The following is a 23,026-nucleotide window of genomic DNA, read 5'->3' on the forward strand; positions in this document are numbered from 1 at the left end:
TTTTTTTGTCTTTTCCTTTTTATCGGTACCGGGGATCAAACTCACGACTGCCTGCTTTACAAGGCAGGTGCTATGCTACTGAGCTAAATCCCCAGCTCTATGCTAGAATATTTGAACATTATATATACAGAGTTTACTTTCTGCTGATTATTCTTCCAGTTAATCAGCAAATTGAACGAATAAAAGCAAGGTATATTTATTCCACTTGTGGCTGTGGCCAGCATTGCTGTAAAGGCTGCCCGAGAGCTTCCTGGTTTTCACCCTTAGAAAGGCTTATCTTTTCAGCTAGATGTTATGTATTTGGCGTCAACTCAAAGACAAATTGCTAGGGAAAGCTTGAGACAAAACTTTAGCCAGTGTGAACTTTATTCCTAAGTGATCGTCTAACTACTAACGCCTTGCCCACCTCCTCTTACCTGCTCTATTAGTAAAACACCAGACAGAAATGTGTCCTTCTACTGCCACTAGATATAACAAGTCCAGAGTCTAGGTTTACACAATGTCTGCACTCGTGTGGAAAGCTGGTCAGCACTGCTGGTGTTCAGTGCTTCCAAGCAATCTTACACTGCAATGAGAGTGGGAGGCATACCTGAATGGTGAAAGGGGTGAGCTTCTTCTTGTTGATTGTTCTTTCATCAATTGTGTCTGGCACTGACAGGTTGATCATCTTACTGGAAGAGAAGCAATTAAATAAAGAAAACAGGATTCTCAGTAACAAAGCCCAGGTCCACTGAGTTCAAATTCTAGCAATATTATAAGTGAACATGTCAGCAACACGAGAAGGTGGAGAAGGCCATTCATAAAAAGGAAGTACAAGGCAAAGCCACAGCTGTGGGGCACATGGGGGTGAGAGTCGTTTTTGCTGGCGCCCTCACTCACCCGTGTCATGGTCCTCTCAGGCTGGTGCCCAGTGAATACAACTTACTCCAAGGGGTTTCAGGAAAGACCATGGGGTGTCTTGGATGCCAGCCTAATAGAGCAGGACTTAATCCTAAGAGTTTTATTTTTATTTCATGTTTATCAGTGAAAGCTTTTAAAAATAAAATCTCATGATAAACTCTAATAAATAAAACACTAAAAGCAGAATCGCCCTGGTTGAAGCAGAAGAGACTCAATATCTTCTTTCCCCGTATTTTCCTTTTAATCCCTGAGCTCACTGCACACTGAGTGCCAGCCATTGTCACCTCACTGATGCGATGGATTGTGGATGTGGGGATGATGCTGAACCAGAGCTACAGAGGTAGTTTTAAAGACACTTAAATGAATTAACCGCCACTGTTTGGAGCCATCTGTGGAGAGGATACATTGCCCCTCTTCAGGTGCCCCCCTAATGTGTGCTGTATTTCTGTGTGCTACTCGAAAGTTCCTTCGCTTCAGCTTAGCCTGCATTGGATTGCTTCAGTTACTTTGTTGCTATTCTCAAGGCTACTTACTATCATGGTAGAATGTGCTCAGATGGACAGAGCAGCACAATATTCCAAAAATAAATACTCCTAGTCTGGTGTAGTAGCACATGCCTATAATCCCAGTACTCCAGGGGCTGAGGGAGGAGGAATGCAAGATCGAGTCTGCTCTGGGCAACTTAACAAGACACTGATTCAAAAATAAAAAAGAAGAAGGAGGAGGAGGGGGAGGAGGAGGAGAAACAGTAGTATAAGAAGAAGGTCAGGGATATATAACTCAGAGCCAGATGCTACATTCAATCTCCACTACCACAAAAACAAAACAATCACAAAAATAATTATTGACTGTATTACTGGATGTCTATGTGTCTGCTCATCTTTATACCATGTATCCCTCTTCTTCATCCAAGCAACAGCAGTTTTATATTTTTCATTATAAATTGCAGCAGAGACTGGTTTGCTCTTTGGACCTAGCCAAATGAAAGTCTACAAAAGCATTTCCAGTACAGCTGAACAGCAAAGGAATGGACCTACGATACACACAGTGATTGTTGACACTGTACAAAATGGGCAATTCTTTGGAAATCAAGAAGGAAGTTTTATTTACCAAAGGACAATGCCATCTCCAACAGCATTAAAGAGATCATTGGTGTTTGGATTCATTGGGATAACATGCCGACAATCAGGATCATTTTCCAGGGCTTTGTTTATCCAGTTGACAAAGGCATATTTTTCTTCCTCTGCAAGTAAATGATTAAAGTGACTTGTTTGCAAGGTGAAAATGTGGTAGAAACATTATTCACAGCGACCTCAGATTCTCAAGCCCAGAAGACACATTACAAGGTTACTCAGTCCATTATCTTATTGTCTCATTATTTATTGACATTTAAACATCTCAGATCACTTGGGGAAAAGACGCAAAACCTATGTTTTTTACAAGTCATAAAATATACCAAAGAGATTTAGAACAAATAATAAAAATGCATATGTAAGAAGCAAATATATTTATATTTTCATATATAGAAATAAAAATATTTACATAGTTATAATTTGAATATAAAGGTGGCCTAATGTTACAGGATGAGACCTGGCCTGTAGCCCTGATGATTTAAACCTTGCATACCCATGAACAATGCTTATAATATCTGCGAATTTCTTCACACAATTATAATGAAGCTGCTGTGAAATGAAATATTTGTTATATAATTTTTCTTTCCTATCAGTAAAGCTGCCATGAATTTCTTTTAAAGTTTTAGTAAAACTTCTAATTATGCCTTATTTCCTAGCACTGCATTTTCCAAATTGTGTGTCTTTGAAAACAAGTTTCCTTTCAAGGAATTCTGATTCACAAGAACTTGGGAAATACCCAGTAGCAAAAAGACTAAGCCTTGTCATAGCAACTATAGGCAATGTTTAACTGATTAACTAATGTTTTAAAAGAACTCAGTTTGGGAAATGTTGGATAACTATACTTTTTGGACTATTAAAAGTTTCCATTAAGGCTGTTGGAAGGCAGCCTTCAGAATAAATGTACCACTTCCTTGCAAATCAATGAAGACACAATTTTTTGATTACTCAGTAGGCATTAAAAAAATCATTATGTGGAAGACAAGAGAAGTAGCTAATTTTGTCCACACAATTTACAAAAGGATTATTGCAGGCTTTAAGGTATTTTCAAAAATGTTTATGATATCATTTGTATTGGACTCTACTGGAGCTAGGGCTGCTCTTTACATCCCTAGAAATGGCTCACTTACAGGAGAACAGCTGGTGGTCCACAGTCATGCTCTTTTATGTTTGTTTTCACCCTTGAGATTTGAGTCCCAATTCTAGAATCTGGAACCTCAAAAGGCATCGATCCTTTACCCGCAAATCTCTCAACCCTCAACACCATCTTTACCACCATCCCCATCCGTTAGTGCAGCTTACCTGAGTAGGAGTGTTGGGTGCCAACACTGGACTGCTCTGAGGTACCACCAATTGCACAAATGCCCTCCTTCTTATTGATTGCTTTTCTAAATGTCTTGGCAACATCTGCGCTTTTCAGGCCATGGAAAACCTACAAAAATATAATGTAATTTTAGAAACCAAGCAACCATCTGGAAAAATCATAAAAGAAAGTGTATAATGATGAAGCGAGGAGGGTAGTGATGTGTCCTATAGTTTTTTGAAACCGAATTAAAGAGCAAGTTTTAAATGCATCTCCTTGTATTCTGCATCATATTCACCTTAATGAACTCATCAAAGCTGAGCCTCCCATCTTTGTCCAGATCGCCGGTAGCCATCAGATTTTCTGTGATCTCTCTTACTCTGTATCCAGGCAGAGGCAAGCAGGCAGCCTTGAACAAGTCATTCAGCTCATTACAGCTGATGTAGCCGTTGCCATCTGTATCTGTAATGCAGAAGCAAAGCGGGCTTCAGCGCAATCCAGGGGCCACGTTTAGAGAGGTCAGGGAGGCTGGCTGGGAGGTGAAGGTTAGCGGGTGTGATGCTTGAAGGGTTGAGGTCTGACCCTCTGAAAGGGTCAAAAGTCTCACAAGACGCCTGCTGCTTCTGGATATGGGCCCTGGCGTCATTTTCAACATCTAAATAAAAGTCATAATTTCAAAACAAGTTTTGGCAATTGAATCTGAGACACTACTAATAGAAACTCCTCACACAGTGACAAAGGGAAAGAAAAAATACGTCATAGTTTGAAAGGAAAAGAGTGGAAGCTGACAATATACAAAGGATGAGAGTTACAGATGAATGCCATGAAAAAGTCACAGGTGGAACAGAGCTCACAGTTCGTGTTTTGATAAAGTGGTTTTCTCAAAGAATATCTTTCAAAACCACGTTTCTCTCAGCTTCTTGTCCAACCCCCTGATCTCTTGTCTCTGTTGCCATTTTGCTCATGTTACCATTTCATTGAATCTATCACTACAGGCGAGAACTGTGCAGCTCAGGTACCAGGTCTACTCACCAACTTTGGCAAAAGCCTCTCTGAGCTCCATCATTTCCTCATCGGACACTGATCCTCTGGCCATTTTTTTGCCGCTTTATGTAACAGATCTTGGAAGGAGAAGAACACAGGGATGACTTTTGTGCATCTTAATTCTTAAAATGTCATGTTTACAAGCAACACCACTTATAAAATGAAGAAACGTTCCTTTGCGTCCCCATCATTTGCAGCTAAAGTAAGTCATGGGTGGCCTGTTTCTCAGCCCCTCACATAATGGTCTCCAAGGCAGTGCTCAATGATTCCTCCTCTCCCTGTATCCACAGACTGCTCCTTGCATCAACAGATAGAGCTTGCTTCCCACTCTGAATCTGGGCTGATTTTGTTGCCGCTTTGACTGTTAGAAGATGCTATTAGAATGCCTTCTACTGGAAGCTTCTGCTTCTTTTTTCCTGGTATGCTCATTCTAGGGATGCTTCCCCTGAGTCCCCAGCTACCGTGGTGTGAGATGTTCCAACCACATTAAAAGGCCATGGTGAAGGAGAAGAAAGAATTGACCAGATGTGCTTGGTCAACCAGCAGAACAGAGAGGAAACATTTTCTAAATTTTGAGTAGTTTTCTCACATAGCAATAAATAGCTATACACTTAACTTCTACATATGTTCTTTTTTAGAGATATCTTCATGATCATATTTTAAATTAATGTTTGGCCAAACCAATTGGTACATTTTATAAATCTAAAGGGAGTTAGTAAGAATTCTATGCAAATTTAGTAATGGGAGAAAAGGAGTTGATTTTCTAAAAATTTATATGTGGAAATCTGAGGTGCTTTTTAGGTGTTTTGTTCTCCATCTTTCTGAGAAACTGTTTTGAGTTTCAACAATTTCCCCTTCCCTGTGCATTACTGCTGCCCTCTAGTGTGAAAAAAGAGAATTATGTAGAAAACGGATTACATTTTCCAAGACCCTCGCTGATGCACACACACTACCTTAGCTCAAACGCGAGTTTCACTGCAATTTACGCAGTTTCCTAGCAGAGAGTTTATAAATAGAGTAGGAGTGGGCAGGATGGAGTAGTTTTTAAAATTTTATGGAGAAAAGGTAAAGCAAAATTTCTTAACAAAATAATAGGAGAATAACAATAGCTAATGCTTTGCATGTTGTTATCTTCAAAGTAGTTGCTCAGGGTACGACATATGGGCGTAAAAATTTCCCTAGTTGATGTTAGCACAAACCTTCCTTTTTAATGAACTAAGGGACACAAATAGTATAGCTGACTTGCATTTTTTCCCTTTTTTCTACTGCCCTTTCCTCTGTCACTCATCCTAGTTCCTTTTTCCTTTGGAATAATTTGTAGTATTTCTAAGTATATTTTGAACATTCTAGTAATACTGATTTTTAAAAATATTTTCAATTCCTGACTGGGTTTTTAAAAATTGATTTTATTTTTAATATTTTCATATCATTCTATAATGTTGAACTTGTTCTCTATAGAAACCAATAGTCACATGAAAAAGAAACAGTTTTAACATTGAAATGTACAGTTCAAAATTGCATAACACTCAACTTTGTAAATCCATATCCACTACTGACCAATTTACTCTCCTGCCACATACAAATACCAGTATTTTAAACTTTTGTTTCCCCATGCAACCTTTTGTTAGCATAACCCTTACAGGTTAACACTCAGGCCCACAAAAAAGTAAGCAAGTGAAAATGACATCTCTGAGAATATTTGGTTGAAAAGCACCAAATATTTACCTGCTCTAAATCATACTTTGAGCTCATCAACTTATTCATTGATATGAACTCCAGATTACATAACGTATCATGGGATTACATCTTATTATATTTGAATTTATTTTGGAATCCATTTTTATCAGTTAAAATTATATTTATTATTTGCCTTATATGTCTCAGAAATATTGGTCCATTTGATTCTTTAAAGGAAGACAAAGTGTTGAGGGTTTAATTACATAAACAAATGCAATCTTATTTACATACCATTGATAACCTCTAAGAGAAAGGTAGAGGTATTATCTGGCTGATCCCTCCCAATGTCTCTCTCTTTCTTTCTTGTGCTGGGGATCAAAGCCAGGGCCTGACACATGCTAGCATGTATTTCCCCACTAAGATAGACCCTCATCCCATAGTCCTATTTGCCTATGCCCTGCCAGGAATCTTTTTAAAGTAGTTTGCAAATTAGAAGTAAGTTTTGAATCGCTGTTTCTAAATCACTGCCCAAGTCATAAATCTAAGAAGACAAATGTCACGTTGTTCATCTTGATCATCTCTGGCTACTAATCTTTCAGTAAGCACTTAAATTTATTAAATCAATAGTTATAGAATCTCTAGACATCTAGCCAAAGAAAGTCGTAATTGTTTATTTTCCTTAAATTATAAGATTACTTTTTAAGTTATGAGAAAATCAAATAATTCCCCAAACTGAAAAGGCCACACGTCTAGTCCATACCTTAGGGACAGTGGGTTCTGAGTTTCTGCTGAGAGACAGCTCTTATTTTCCAGGTCAATAGTGACAGGGAAATAACCTGACCCATTTCCTGAAGTATAAATACAGAAACCATCTGTAGGAGTTGCCTGTGGAGCCCAGTACTGAAGAATTTACAGGAGGGATTATGTCCTATAAAGTAAGAATATGAGTGTGGGTGGAATTTCCCTGGAGGGCTTTGTTACTGACCATGACAGAAGCAGTAAGGAGTAAAAGGTGGCCTGCTCCGGGTGAGAAAGGCAGCATCATGACTCAGTACACTGACGCCCAGTTATGTAACCTGCTTGAACCAGGGGGCATTTGCACCCCAGTGTCACACCACAAGGGACTCTTTACAGCCTGCCCCACTTTTCTTGCAACTTGACTCTGTGGTTAAAGTAACACTGGACAGTCAGGATTTCAATTCTCAGCTCCACCCCAGTTCTGGTACACACCCAGGGGTTCTCAAAGACCTATGAATAATCCAAAACACCTCAGCTAGAACAACATAAATTTGCATAAATTAGCATTAACTGCAATGACGGAAGACATAAAACATAAAATATGTAGGATTCCAAAGAAAAATGAAATCCCCTTACGTTTTTAAAGCACCATGATAACCAAATGCCATCATCATATCTAAAGCCACCATGATGTCAAAATAACCAAAGAAAAAACACTTTTCTTTCCCTTAATCGTCTCATCTTTATTTTACAAAGTAGACCCTGTAAAGGGAATCTAACTTTGAGAAAATGCCTAACTTGTACATAGAGAAGAGTTCTGAAAATGTATTTAAAATATGACTATTTTAGAGAAATAAAACATTATAAACAGCCTCAAACATAGATGGTCACTTAAGGAGACTCTTATGAATCCTTTTATTAAGTTCAAATCTCTAAGTTGTCTTTTTCTTTTCTGGCAAATACGTTGATTCTCCCAAGGGCTGCTTTAGGGTACAGGGTTCTTGTATCTTCAGGCACTAACGCAAAGGCCAGGGGAGAAGGCAGGGGAGGATTCTCCAAGCGCAGACACAGATGTAATGGCTCTCCTCTAATACCATCTGGGCCATGTCAATGCTCAGGGTAAGCTAACAGGCCAGATTACTCCAAACCTGATTATTTTGACACAGTTCTGGAAGCTTCTGTGGTTTGACTACTCAGTTGAAGAGGTCCTGAGGCTATGTAGAGCCAGAGAAGAAAGCCCAACTCTGTCATCAACTAGAGTTACCACCCCCCACCCATACACACGTGCATTCCTTATTCCACGGTTTTCTAGCAAGTTGCCAAGTCACACCTCTCAGTGCTTCAGCATCTCTCTCCACCTCTATGCTACAAACAATGATGCTCCTGGTACTGACGTCTTGAAAATCCACAGCTATTATGCATGGCACGTCATACCCCAAGGATTTTAAGATTCTTACTTCCCCTGATAAAAGCTCAGGGTATTTCAGATACATTGTTTCAAAAAAAGTTGAATATTATGGCCTAGCAGGTTATTTACTATGGAATTATTACATCAACATCCAACATTCTTCATTTATCTTTCACTCCACTGAGCGATAGGCAAAGCACTCTGCTGGTTGCTGCAGTTGGGGTACAAGCATTGGGGACGCAAAGACTGGGTCTCCTGAGGCCCCCAGTTCAACGCCAAGCTTCAAATGCAACACATAGATTATGGCTCCTTTATTGAAAATGGCTAACCCAAAGGAAAATGTTCACAAGGTAAAAAGATGAACATGCAAAAGGATTAAACATAGAGCATAGAGGACATAAAAAGACTAGCTAGAAGACATCATCACAGAAGCTTATCAAAAAATAAACATATCAAAAGCTTAAGTCCCAATTAGCCCATGCAATATAGATACTGAGATAATTAATACACTTGAAGATCTTGAGGAACCCACGCTGAAGCTGTCAGGGAGTGGAGGAGAGTGCCCAGCTGGGCAGTGAAGGAACTGACGCTGCCTGGGTAACATCAGACTCTATCTTGTCCTCCGGCCTGTTTCCTCATCCATAAATCAAGAGATGAAGCTCCTTCCATGATAAAAGTTCCCAAATCCTATGCACTGGCTGGTAAGTATATGTATAAACAGAACCAGGTTAGGGTGCATTGCCAATAAGCCAAGAACCAGCTGCTGTCAGTCCCTCCTAGCAGTCGGGGCGGTGGCTGTCAAGTGTGGAGAGGGGCTCCTCCCCTGCCTATCCCAGGGCTTCAGGCTCTCCTCCTGCTCTTACCTCAGCAGCAGGCAAGGCCTGTCCAGAGAAATGTTCTCTTCAGTCCAGCCAGATCCCTAGTTCTCAGCTGCTCAGCGGAGGAGGGAAGTTACCAGCGCAGCGTGTGGGACACGCTGTTTTCTGGGACATCACCACACATGGCTTAAGGCACGCTGACCCAGTTCGCTCCTGGTTTCTAGGCAAGAGAGTACGCCAACTGTCCCAGAAAGAGTCATCCACTATTTGCTTAAAAACATCCAAATAAGGAAATTCTACAACCTCCCTCATGTCTCACATTGCTACCTGGTAACCTAAATATTTTCAAATATGGCTAGTTTCCTCTTTCTTGAGGTATTCCCAAAGGGACTTCAGGGAGCTGTTCAGTTCAGTCAAATTCCGTCACCTGTCTTGGGAACAGTCAGCAGGTCTGTTTTCACTCTTTTAACGTGCTTCCCTGGGGCTTGTTTTCCACATCTTTATTACCTTTCTTGGCTAACTTCTGGGTCTATGACACTTTTTTTTTAAATAATGAGAGTCAGTATAAGAGTCATAGTACAACCATTAGGGAAAGCAGGAGGGAAATTTCTGAAAAAAAAAAAAAAAAAAAAGCAGAACTTCTGTGTGATCCAGGAATCCCACTGACCAGAATACATTCAAAGGAAATGAAATAAATGTATGAAGGAGCCATCTGCATTCCCCAGTTCACTGTCACACTATTCGGGATGACAACAAAAGAGTAATAACCAGTTAACGAATGGAAGAAGAAAATGTGTGTATGGTAAAAATACAACGGGATACTAGTCAGCTCTTTAACAAATAAATCCTGTCGTTTTCCAGAACTCGGATGAGCCTGAAGAATATTATGTTAAGTGAAATAAATCAGGCACAGAAAGACAGATACCGTATGATTTCCCTCGTTTGTAGAATCTAAAAATGTTGATACATAGAAGTTGAGAGTAGAATAGTGCTTACTGCAGGCTGCAGTGGTTGAGACAGTGAGACAGTCAACAGATTACTTTTTGAGTCATAGTCTCACTAAGCTGCCCAGGGGGGCTCTAACTCCTGCCTCCCAGAGTTCTGGGATTACAGATACGTATTCTTGAAAAATTTTAAGAGTTGATATAAAGTGTTCTCACTACAAAAATGATAATGTGAACTAATGCATCCATTAATTAGCTGGACTTAACCATTCTACAATGTATATTTCAATAGTATTATGTTTTAAATGATAAATATACATAATTGTATACGTTGATTTTAAAAATCAATACATTTAGAAAATAAAGTACTTTGAAAATGACAACAACAAAAAACTATAATAGAATCTCTATTTGGATAAGCAGAAACTGGGAGATGGACAGAAGGAGATTCTGTGTATTATCTTTGCAAATTTTTTTATAACTAAAATTATTCCAACGCAAGCAGTTTAAAGAAAAAAAGAATAAGAGAGATTGGAGTGTTTACATGAATGTAATTTGTGTGTCACTATCTGAACTATGAGATCAATCCTCTGATAATTCTAAATGTCTGCTGAAAGCATCTTTACACATTTATACATTTATTCCTTCCATTGAAATCTGCCAAAAAGATGACATATGGAACCAAAGAGAGTGACTAGAGGAGACTTCTTAGATCAGATTTATAGGAAGAGCTTAAAACTACTATTTCCCGAGAAGCCAAAAATATCCCTGGAGGATGTAACCTTGGACCTCACGCTAAGCACTGAACGTGTCCTCCAAAGTTCTCATGATGCAAGTCTGAGCTTCAATGCATCAGCATTGAGAGGTGGGTCCAAGGGAAGGAGTTCAGGCAGAGCCTTTGTGATCAATTACTGTTGTGATGTCAGGATAGAAAGCAATTTGGCCCTCTCCCTTTCTTACACATGCCTTCTTGCCCTTCTTCTGCTGTGGGATGACACGCCTAGAAGATCCTCATTGCATGTGGCCCCTTCGCCATGAGCACCCTAGCCTCCAAAACTGTGGGAGATAAATCTACTACTTATAAAGAATCCCATCCCAAGCCCTCTGTTTTGTAGAAGGAACTGGACTTAGATTCCAATAGATGAATAGGGGAGACCACTTGAAGACCACCCTTCAACTTTCTTTATGTAGGATCATTAATCCATATTCTCTCTATAGGAAGCCTCTCTATTTCTAGTTAGCCAAAGGACAAATGGTATGACTAGCAAGATCCTAATAATAGCAGCTAATGTTTGTTAAATGATAAAAATGTTTTATATGCATTAGCAGTCCTACAGAGTATTATTTAATTTTTACTACAGTCCTACGGAGTATTATTCTTACCTATACTTTACAGATGGGCGAACTAAGGTTAAACAACTGACCCAGTCATAGAGCTCTGAATTGGAACAGCTTCCTGGACTTCCTAGCACCTCTGACCTATAGATTCCTGTGTTTCAAAGTTCTTTGCCCTTCTTTAGGCTTACCTGAAGGAAATTCCAAAAGATAAAAGCTCTGATCTCATGTTTTTTATAGTTACACATGCTTCTGTAAGATTTTACTCAGAACTGGTGCTCTTCAGGGGAATTCTAAATTTCTCTTCAGCTCCTCATCTTAAAGGCAGTGGTAAGAGTAATGTCACCATCAGAGTGGATCTTCCTGCCTGTGTGCACCTGGCTGTAATGGAGGAGTCCTAACAGGAGTCCTATCAGTGGCTTCTATACCTCAGCCATCCACTGGTGTTTCATGAAGCATTTGCCTTGTCCCGAGCACTGACAATACAGAGATAAACACGGGAGAAGCAGTGGGCTTGAGGGGCACACAGATGGTGAAGGAAAACTGTCAAGCAAACAAAAGGTTACCCCACTCTGAGTACTTTAGAGAGTATCATCGCGCAGCTGCGGGTGATCAGAAAAGGGAGCACATAACATGGAAAGGAAAGAAAGGAATGGGAAGGAAGGGGACAGGGAAAGGAAAGCTTCTCTAGAGAAAGTACTATTGATCCCTGAACAAAGTCTTAGAGAATCAGCAGACATTTTCCAAGCCAATGAAATGGAAAGAGCTCTTTAGCCAGACGAAAGAGCACACAGAGGAGATGAGTACAAGTGTGCCAAAGCCAGAGACGACGGAGGCAGATCCAGGAGAAGAGGCAGGGATTGTACCTCTGCAGCTCTTGTTTCCCAAGAGAAGCCCTTGGTGCCCAAGGCTGTAACCCAAGGCTCACTGCATTCACTGAAGATTGTAGGAATGCAAACAACAAAACTATTCTTCCCAGAACCATATTTTGTGTGTGCATCACTTCCTCCTTGGGTCGCCATCACCCATTTAGAAAGCACTGTAAATTGAAGCAGGAGCTTAGACATGGGAAAGTGGAGCACTAGAGAGTGAGGTTGTACCCCAAAGTCTCAAGGGGAGCGAGTGACTAAAGAGAAGTGGAACCTCTAGGATCTAAGTACAGTCCAGTCAAGTTATGGGAAAACACTTTGATATTTTAGGAATTTAAATATTAAGAAAAAACAACTTGAGATGCACAGCCCGTTTAACGAACAGGAAGAAGGAAGGAGGGAAGGAAGAGTGGAAATTAAAATAGAATTTAAAAGGACTAGACTTTTTACAATATTATCTTGGGGAACACACTTTGATTTCAACTATAAACCATAAGAAATATTACGGTCGCCTCCTAAGTGCTGTCTGTCATTGTGCATACATGATTTCACATCCTCCAAAAGTGCACTGCCTCCAAAAGTGACTGGCTCTGGCTCTTGTAGCATATGCCTTATCCAGAGTCCTAGACGCCCATACCGTTACTGTGGGTCTGGCAGCAGCCACTAGAATTGAGATTAGCTGATTTTAAATCGAAAAGGCAAGGGGCTCAGGGCTCTGCCTTCTCTAAAATACTGACTCTGGAAAGTACCTTCTCACAGTTGAAGAAGTGTGGCCAGAATAGAAAATGTACAATAATCTTAAGAAAACCCAACCACATCCACCATGAGTCATGAAGAGGAAAGAGACCTTAGGGACCCAGGGCGGAGACCACGCATGAGGCTCCCTTTTGGGTACACTGAGAGCAAGAGGCAGCTTCTGTCAGCCTGCATGTTCTCCCATCTGCTCGTCCCTCCCTGGATCTCTAAACATCTTTCTTCATTGTGGTTTGAACTGAAAAACTCAGACAGCATGTAGTGCACACTTGTGTATCAGGAACTCCTATTTATTAATAGTGTGATTTCATTTTCAGTGGATTCCTAGGAGCTATTCCTTTAGAATTTCTAATGATAATCTCATTGTCAGGGGGAAAAAACCAAAAAGTTACAGAAAAATTAAGGCAGGCAATTTGTATTAATTTGATGGCTGTACTTATCTTGACATTTTTAAAAAGCCACAACTGATTGCAAACATTCAAAATGGGAAGTGCTATAACATTTGAAATTTTAAGTTGCAAAAAAAAAGTAATTTAATTGGCTAAGAAGGCTGGTTGAGTAATTTCATTACTGTTACTTTAAAGACATATATTTTAAGGACTTTGTACTATAAAAGCTTCAAGCAACTATTTACTTGTTTTTTGAATGTTTGGTACCCCAGCAGATCAATCAAAGGTAGATTGGGGACTTCTTCCTGATAGAAAATATGGCTTTAGGAATAGTCATTCAGTACTCAATCACAGGAAGGATTATTTGGACTAATCATGAGGCATCATCTAGTGGATAGTATTAGAGGATATAATGCAGTTTAAATAGACGTAGTTTGTACCACATAAAATGAATAAGAAGCAAGGTTTGAATCTTGACTCTTCCGGCTAACTTTCCTTAAGCCTGAGTTTGGTTGTCTATAATAGGAAATAATGCAACTTTACATAGATAAGCATTTGTGGAAATGAAAGAGTGACCAAGTTTCAATTGCTTGACATGGTCTAGAAAATGCAATGATGCTGCGTGTCTCAGCTGTACACACAGACTGACGACCTCTGGAAATGAAAGGGACAGTGAGCCCGAGGACATCCCCAGAAGGTAGACAGTGGTTGTCCCATTTTATACATGAAAAATCTGACAAGAGATGTCCACTAAAGGCTAAAATATAAATCCAACATGATCCACATTTCCTGACACTATGTCTGTCTCTTTCATGCACAAGACCAGAAAACTGTCAACTGTGAGGCCTGAAATGCCCACAGGCTTTAAAACAAGACCTTGGTGTGGCACTGGAGCGGGAACTGAAGCACTAGACGTGAAGGCAGGTATGAGAGCTGCAAGGGGAGCACCATATGCTCCTTAGCTGACAGGTAATGCTGCCCCTGCCATTCCCAGAGATCATAGGAAACACACAAAGAACAGGCGATCTGATCATGCTTCTCCACATAAAAGACAATAAGGGAGGGGGAATTTTAAAAGGTCCTCTCAGGTGCCCACTATATTCCATCTTCCCAAGGGGACATTTTTAAGTATTTATAAATACATTGGAAATACTGTGGGAATTTCAATTTACATATTTAAGACAATGTATGCTCAACAATGAAAAGCTGTATGTGTGGGCTCACTTGTTTCTTAGTCTCCCTTTGCATCTGTTGTCTGGCTTTCTCCACAAACAATGTGTAGCCCGCTCTTCTTTCTTCAAGTGTACGCTTCCTGGGAAGGGAGACCAGTGGAATTTCCCTTATACAAAATGCTTGGGATCAGAAGTGTTTTAGATTTCAGCAATTTTTAAAAAATATTTGCACGACACCCAGTTGAACATCCTCATTCCAAAAATCTGAAATCCAAAATACTCCAACATACAAGCTATTTGAATGGTATACCAGCACTCAAAGGTTTTGGATTTCAGAGCATTTTAGATTTCATCTTTTTAGATTGGAGATGTTCAACCTGTAAGGGCCAGTGGTGTCAAGGGGTAAAAAGGATCTACATTTTAGGATTTTCCACTTGTGGATAAAAAAGTTACTTCTAATTCTAAATTCTGAGGAAGGACAAACAGTGAAAATATGATATTTTGTACAAATACATTTGTGCAGCTCTTCATATATTTGGATATATAACTTTGATAAGCTTTAGTGATAACTACCAGATCAAGGGATCAAAATGTAGGGTATTATTTAAGTACATAATAACTACTTCATTAATTCACTTCCCTCTGGAAAGAGCAACCAGAGAAAAAAGTGGAAACAAATTATCTGGTAGTCTGCAATTCACATTCATAACTTATCTGATGTTGAATGTGTTTTCTTCACTTTTCTACCAAGAACATAATCTCTTTTCCACTTTATCTCTACCATCAGGAAGAGGTGCGTGTGTGTGTGTGTGCGCATGTGTGTGTACATGTGTGTGTGTTGCGGTGTTCATCTGTCCATGTAACTGGCACTAGACTAAAACAAGAATCAATGCTGCAACCTCAGAGCTGTGGTTTTGCTAGTTCCTCAATTTAACAGCTTTTCCTTCCTTCAGAAAAAACAACTGACCATATTTGAGAAATAGCCTCCTTGTATCTTGTAAGTGGGGCTCACACTGCTTTGGCTCTAATGAATAAAACTTATTTTAACTCTGTAAGTGGGTCATTTTTAACCTCCATTCTAGTCACAATTAAAACCATCTTTCATTCTTCCAGTTTTTTAGGACACCTATTATTGGCCATTACTGTATAATTATAGATGTGGGTACTTGGGTACAATACTAAATTTATTCATGCCTACCAGTCACAACAGACTAGAAAATGTGAATGCCATTTGACTAAAATGATTCTAAACTTTTAAGACTACGCATTTTTTAAAGTTTTGGGGGTACATATGCAGAGGCCAATACATTGGTAAAAACCAAATAATCAAGTTTTATGGCTTATGTCATCTAGACATCCCCCCAAGACCTCATATGAACATAAGTTGGCCTTTTAGGAGGTAACTGTGTCATGGGGTGAGATACTCATAGGTGAATTAGTCCACTGGTGAGTTTATAGCCAACTGTGACATTGAGAGGTGGAGGTGAGTTAGAAGAGGTGTCCCTGGGGCATGGCCTGGGAGGGTCTACCTCCCTTGGCTCCCTCCTTGACTTTCTCTGCCTTCTGGATGCTGTGTCATGAGCAGCTCACCTCCAGCAAGTCCCTCTGCCATCCTTCCAGCAGCATGTAGACTCAAATCTCTACAAACTGTGAGCCACGATAAACCTTTTCTCCCTTAAAATGTGGGTGTTGAGTATTGTGTCTTAGTTATGAATAAGTGACTAAGACAGAATTATATACATGCACAAGATAGATAATTATACCGCTAATCTCTGTTCACAAAATGAACAGTTTGTACTGTTACTGTTTGATCATTTTTTCATGCCTATATCTTGTAACCTAAGCAACTACTTTGATGATAACAATGCACATTAAACATTGTTAATCTCCTACTATTTTGTTTTGAAATTCTGTATCATTTTGTCCTTTTTTAAAATTAAAAAAAGAAATGTACAGAAGGACTGAGTAGGTGATGATAATGATAACATAGAACAGTCCGCTTCATAAAAGCAACTACAAGATAAAGACACTTCTTTGTAAAAAAAAAATTATGATTATTTGGGCTCATTTTGAGAGCATAGGCATACACAAAAACCATGGAGTACTGTCTGTTTGTATCAGGAGGCTACCTCAGTATTTGACAGTTGATGTAACATTGATCCAAGCATAGAAAATGAATGAATGAATTCATCTTCAAATATGTAGATGTACCCACTTCATAGGATTATTGTGATGATTAGCTGCTTTGTTATGGTTACAGTATTTTAAAAAACTGTCCCATTCAAAATGAGTAGCATATAACTACTAGCTGTTACTATCAGGATGAAAAATTGAAACTCCTCTCCTATTGCTTGCAGTATCTTACAAGATGGGGCAATGATGCAACTTCTGGGAAGACTGATGTAATTATTGAAATTGACAAACACAAGAGGAAGAGTCAATAATATAGGACAAGGAGGAGGACGAAGTGGGAACTGCGGAAAGCAACAAGGAGAGGCTCCCTAGGGAGAAATGTGGGTTCAGCCGCTGGGCGGAAATGGCCTTAGAAGATCTTAGACGATCTCCAGATCTGTAGATCGAACCAAGAGATGACTCTTAAAATTTTAAAGTGAAAATTGTGCAAAGCATTAACACTTTTGATTCAAAAAGTACTTTGTCATCTGGCAAAACAGGGACTTGAAACTTGTCAAATCTGCTGGCACTTCACGTTTTATATTTTGATAGACTCGAATCCCAAGTATTACTTCTGCAATGCTCAATAGGCAGATGATATTGTATCATTTCACTGAGTATCTGTGAACTACAAAACAACCAGGGAAAAGATCCTAGGGAGATAATTAATCCAAATAATGTTATTATGCCATAGAATCTACTATTAGTCATAAAGTCCAATCCTTGACTCTGTATAATCTTGTGAGCAAATTTCCTGATTTTGTTTTACCTAACTGATTTTAAAATTTGTTTGCGGTTCCTTCTGAGTACACAAGAGAGGCCTGTACTCCTCAGGTAAGAAGAAGCTGACAATTAAGAAAAGTTACTTATCTTTATGTTTTATTGTGTTCTTTGTCATTAAAGAAGCCCATTATCAAAAACATAGTTTGGGGAAGGATACTTAACTTTTAGCTCAATGAATGTTTTTAGACTAAAATGATAATATTATACTCTTTCCTGTATGCTAAGATTACTGTATGATTTCCTGAGGTCACTATCCTTTTGGTCCTTCCAGTCTAAGATGAAGAGTAGGACTTTGGTAAAGATGAAGCATCTTAGATCCAGAACATTAAATTATTGCTATCTTCCTTTCCTGCATCACTGTGATGGCCCCAGTAAATATTAAGATGAGTGAAATGCAGGATTTCCACACCTAAGCATCTAACTGCTAAAAAATATTTGTGACAAATGTTCATTTCCATAGATATGTTTAGCATCTACTACATGCCAAAAGAGATGCAGAGGCTCAGGTCTCAGCAAATAAGGACCGGAAACTAAAGCAACGATCAAATGCTGCACTTACTCTAAAATAAGAGCATTAAGCAAACACGTACATACATACAACTACGAATGGGGGTAACAGAAAGTAGGAAAAAGGCCTCTAAAGGGGAACGTTCCCTAAAGTGAACCTTGAAAAAAAAGTTAGAGGTTTTACAAATAATGAAGAAAAGCAATTGAAAGAAACAGTTGGGGCGAAAAGGAGGGAAAGAGCATAGACTCTTTGGTGGCTTGTGGTCTGTGCACCCAGAATATGGGTAAGTGAGGAGGCGGGGAAGAGGAGAAGGAAATTAAAAAAAGCAGAAGGAAGTGACAAGAAATATGATTGGGGAAGTGGGGTAAAGCAAGTTTAAGAAGGTACAAAATATGTCAGTAAAATCATATGTTGATTAGAAAGATATTTCATTCCATTATTACACAAAACCTTCAATGATATCTGTAAAAATAAAACCGCAATTTCTTCCTTCTCTGTCTCTCTTTCGCTCTTTTTTTTCTGCCTTCCTCTTTCTCCCTCTCATTCTCTCCCTTTCAAAATGGTGAGTACAAGCTAGCCTTGGTCGGCTTCAGTCCTGACAGTCTGTTTACTGTCGTCTGCACCGGGTGCTGCCTGGACTGAGGGAGACACCGGTGACTGACACCGCAACCAAGGACGCGAGTCCTGGCCATCTTCTGCCCCACCCTGACTGCCCGACTGCCCTTGACCTCGGGCCAGCCCCTTCAAATCCTAAGCTCACTCCTGGCCTGGAAAGGTAGTTGACAGGCTTCAAGGACGTTCTGTATTAAGAGTGGTTACACACCCTAAGTACTTAAAAACATCCAGGGTTATTAATTTAGCTAGAGCTCCACATGTGCATGGTCTGCATCTACAAGGTCAAACTACTTTAGATAAAAATTCTTCTGAAAAAATATTGCATGTGTACCAAACACGTACAGATTTTTTTCATTATTACTTCCTAGACTATACAGCGTAACAGTTATATACAAAGCATTCAGACTGCATTAGGTAACCTAGAGATGATTTAAGTCATACAGAAATATGTGTACAGGTTCCATGCAAATGTCATGCCATTTTAGATAACGGATTTGAGCATCTGTATCCAAAGAGGTCCTTTTCCCATCCTAAATTAAATATATACATCGGAATGAGACTCACTTCTTGACCGTCTCTCTCCAAAAGGCTTTAAGATGGAATTATAAGTAAAATTATAACACTAAAATTATTTCCCTCATTGCTGATTGTTTCAAGGCATAATTTACAAAGGAGGTAAAACTTAAAATGCTACAAAGAAAAGCATCCCTTTGATTTCCGATGAGACATCCTCCAGAGCACCAGTCTGCTTAGCAGGCCAGCGCCTCCTCAAAGGATCAGACCTGGAAGGAGGGAGCAGGATGGGGGCAAGCCTGGGAACAGAGAGGACTGGACTCACTGCTGCCTCCCAGGCGGATGCTTCAGCAATCTAAATTTGACTTAAATTAACTTTTTATTCTTTCCTAAAAGTAAGGAAATACCTTCCTGCACATCCTAATTTATTACATTTTCATTACTATTTCCACTGAACTAAGATAGTAGTACTTTTTTTTTTAAAGGTTGTTCTGAGGACCAGTTTGGAAAACAAGTTGCTGATACTTGATTAAGAAACACTGGGTTTTGACATGTATGCTGACTAATGTATACATTTCCAGTCTGAGTACTTTTTATGTTTATCATCTGTCAATGGTTCTTAGTATTTTTGATAGTAATAATTAAATAAAAGTTGATACTATAAGATTCAAAATTTCTCTGCTTCAGCAAAGTTTCTACAATAAGTATATCAGCTTTACAAGAAATTCTATTCTAGACATAAGATTTTCTTCCAGAATTTAACTGAGTATTCATTTGTATAGCCATAAGCATTAACAAATAATTTAGATAATCCTACACAAAACAGTGCAACTGAGCAATCCAAATTGCTTTTATTTTTAAAGATTGGAGAAGAGCAGACTTATAATTTTGTGCAGTTATAAAGCACATCCATTAAAAACCCTTGGCGCCAAATCACTCAAATAATCAGTATTGCATTCAATAATATAAAGCCTAAAATGTTAATATAGCCACTAAAGTACCATAAAGAAGTTTTTTTAGAAAAACAACCACAGCAGCTAAAATTAAACTACCCACATTATGCCAATGAGCAGTGTAGTCTAAATGATCAATAAGCACTTCCCTGAAAACATTTCAAAGTAGATAAAAACACAATAAATAGCCTTCCTGAAATAAGGCAAGAGCCATAAATCAGAACATAGTTTGGTTAAAAAAGGAGGGGAAATGCCATAGTTTTAGGTGAGTGATAACTGATTAACTTGAGAAGAACCCAACCCAGGCAGCGCAGGGTCCCCATCTAGGGCGTTTACACAAGGTGGATGCACATTTCCTGGTTCTCAGAGGGAGCCAGGGATTCGGGTGACAGGTACTCCCAGCTCCTGTCCTGTGACAGGAAGATCTGCAATCCACAGAAACAGGCAAAAACCATCACGAGCATTCAGAGAGGACAGAAAGACATGAAGAAAATTTACCTCGTGGAAACTGTCCTTGGTTGTACTGGTGTGCGACCCGAAAACCCCTTCTTTCTGATCTGCAGAACAGCTTTGTCAAGCTCAAGTGTGTGGTCACAAGGCAGGAAGTGACTAGAATGACAAATCATCAGCCAGGAAAGAAATAGATTTTGTCTTTATAAGGACATTTTACTTAACTTTGTTTTCTCGTGTCCCCTCCCCCTAAAGAAAATCACCTGACAGAATAGGTCACACTGAAATTCAGACGCCTCTCACCACTTCCTCTTAAGCATTTCTCTACCTCCTCTCCTGCCTTTCCCTTGCAGCTGACTCTAAGTGGGCCCTGGGCTACTTAAACCTTTCTGATCTCAGATAGCAAGGGAAGGTCAGCCTGCTATCTGGACTCTCTTTCTGTCTGCCTCTCATTGCAAAAGCAAAGCCCAGGTGCTCACCTACTTAGAGCACAGATAAGCAATTATTCATTTTTAGTGAAAAAGCCAAGAAAAAGGTAACCATACACTTGAGACAAACCAAAAGGGACTTCCTTGGGAGAACCCCAGCCCACCCTAAACCAAACTCCTTGAGTTCTCTAACCAGGATCCTAATGGTGCAATCAAAACAAAATGATATCTTTAAGGGAGGGGCCTGAAAAGGAAAGTTACACTATTACTGACTCTTTTATTTATAGTACACCTATGTGCTAAGGATCTCTTTAACCCAATTAAAGATTTTAATTATTTAGATGTTTCCTATAAACAGCCGCAGTGGATCACACTGGCAGCTGCCGTTGTTAAGTAGGTATTTCAATTCCTTTTATTCAGACCAGATTTTTTTGAATGCACAGTTTATAAAGTGGTGGAAGAAGGGGGGCTCCTTTCTGTGCCCAAACCCTGGATACTTATCTGAGAGCAAATTTCTATTTTTAAATGGGAAATCCACAAGTGTTCACAATGGCTATGAAGAGTTGTTTCTGAGTTATATTTGCTGAGTATTCTGCATAGTTTCTACACTGCTGCAAACTGTGAGGTGCCAGTATTAGCAGCTGTTTAGCAATGAGTGAGTACTGTAGGGCTGGGCTCCCATTTCAGATGTGAGCTAAGGATTCTCTATAGGCATCCATGTTTGTTGATGGTCATGGTGCCAAGAGGTAGTGGGACTGTATTTGGGGGCGGGGGGACCCTTATACTTCCTTTGCTTCTTTCACTTATCCACTAGACAGCTCCAGTTTCTGACCTTAAATGTTAAACCAAACTGTTCTGGGTTATCTCACTCATCAGCAAATGGCATGCTGACTTTTTAACAGAAGCAATAGGGTCCATTTGGAGAAGAAAGTGGTCAGAAAACAGGAGATAAGAGATTCAGGCTAGACTCTCTTCAGTTCTAGATGGAGAGTAAAGAGTTATCAATCCCCAGGGAAGACTGAGGAGATGAGTGGGGTTCTCCATGGAACGATTAGTCCCAATTAATATATGTTGCAGGAAGGGGTTAGGAAGGACCTAAATTCTTTTCCAGTATCAGGGAAACAGCCATACAATACTCAGATGAGACTGATCACAACACAAAGCAGCAAAATGCTTGTGGTTTCCAGTCTGGTGGGATCAGTCTCCACCCAGCTTCCTGAACACGACCTCTTCGATAGTGTCCCAGAAGTCTACAGGGTGAACTATGTATAACTGGACCTCCCTCCTCTGACCCTATGTCCTTGCAGTTTCAGGATGGAATGAAGGTCCAAACTATGCTTCATAAAGAGGAACAAATAGGCATTTCATTTACCTGGGAAGACAGAAGTAGCAGCATTCTGGACTTATTGGTACTTGGTCATGTGAGACTCAGGAAATCTATAAAAAAAAGAAAAAAGCAAGACATATTTGTGAATGGGCTCCACAAGCATGTGAGTACCTGTCAGAAATGGTGATTGAGAGAGAGGTGAGACACAGTCACTGATCTCAGGGAGCACAATATCAAACGGGGAGACAAACACTGAGTAAATATGTTATCTAGAATAGAGAGGTCGGAAAGGTAGAGATCTGAGCACAACTGATGCATGAGGACAGTGAAACGTGTGTAGGCATGACTAGCAATATTCAGACAAAAAGAAAGGATTTAAGATTGCAAATGATGTCCAGATGACAGAAGCTGAAAGCCATTGAGTTGCATGCTCCTTACACCTCGCAGTAGCCAGGGGCTTTTGCTACGTTAGCAAGCTCTGACTCCACATCAGCCACACATCACCCCACAAGCCACATCCGGACTTCACCGTTTCAAGCCCCGCCTTGCTCTCAATCTCTTTATCTACCTCTCAGTTGCTGTAGAGCCCAGGCGCAGGCAATTGCTTAGATGTTAGATCCATATTTCTTCAGAAAGGAATATTTTATCATTACCCCTGTTTAAATTGCTCATGCATCATATTAGAAAGAAGACTGACTTCTGGTTTTATTATTGCATTTAGGTTCTCTGTAGACACTGCACTCTCCCATAGCCTGTACCCAGAGAGGAACTTGCTGCAACCCACTTCTGAGGTGCTC

General features: G+C 39.7%; 1 protein-coding gene across 2 annotated transcripts in view; it reads right to left on the reverse strand.

Annotated features, from left to right (window-relative positions):
• Positions 1 to 23,026, reverse strand: part of Lcp1 (lymphocyte cytosolic protein 1) — an 81,059-nt gene that overhangs the window by 24,446 nt on the left and 33,587 nt on the right. For both annotated transcript variants that reach the window (XM_013141138.3, XM_063232763.1), the window contains exons 2-8: positions 22,275 to 22,339; positions 20,523 to 20,633; positions 4,366 to 4,454; positions 3,632 to 3,795; positions 3,333 to 3,462; positions 2,011 to 2,143; positions 590 to 671 (exon numbers count right to left, since the gene is read on the reverse strand). In XM_013141138.3, coding sequence (XP_012996592.2) covers positions 590 to 671; positions 2,011 to 2,143; positions 3,333 to 3,462; positions 3,632 to 3,795; positions 4,366 to 4,429 — 573 coding nt within the window. In that variant the 5' untranslated portion in view covers positions 4,430 to 4,454; positions 20,523 to 20,633; positions 22,275 to 22,339. The remainder of the gene's footprint in view (positions 1 to 589; positions 672 to 2,010; positions 2,144 to 3,332; positions 3,463 to 3,631; positions 3,796 to 4,365; positions 4,455 to 20,522; positions 20,634 to 22,274; positions 22,340 to 23,026) is intronic.

Source organism: Cavia porcellus, unplaced genomic scaffold (assembly GCF_034190915.1).
Source record: "Cavia porcellus strain 051 isolate PalLab524CR breed Dunkin Hartley unplaced genomic scaffold, mCavPor4.1 scaffold_21, whole genome shotgun sequence".
Classification (NCBI taxonomy): domain Eukaryota; kingdom Metazoa; phylum Chordata; class Mammalia; order Rodentia; family Caviidae; genus Cavia; species Cavia porcellus.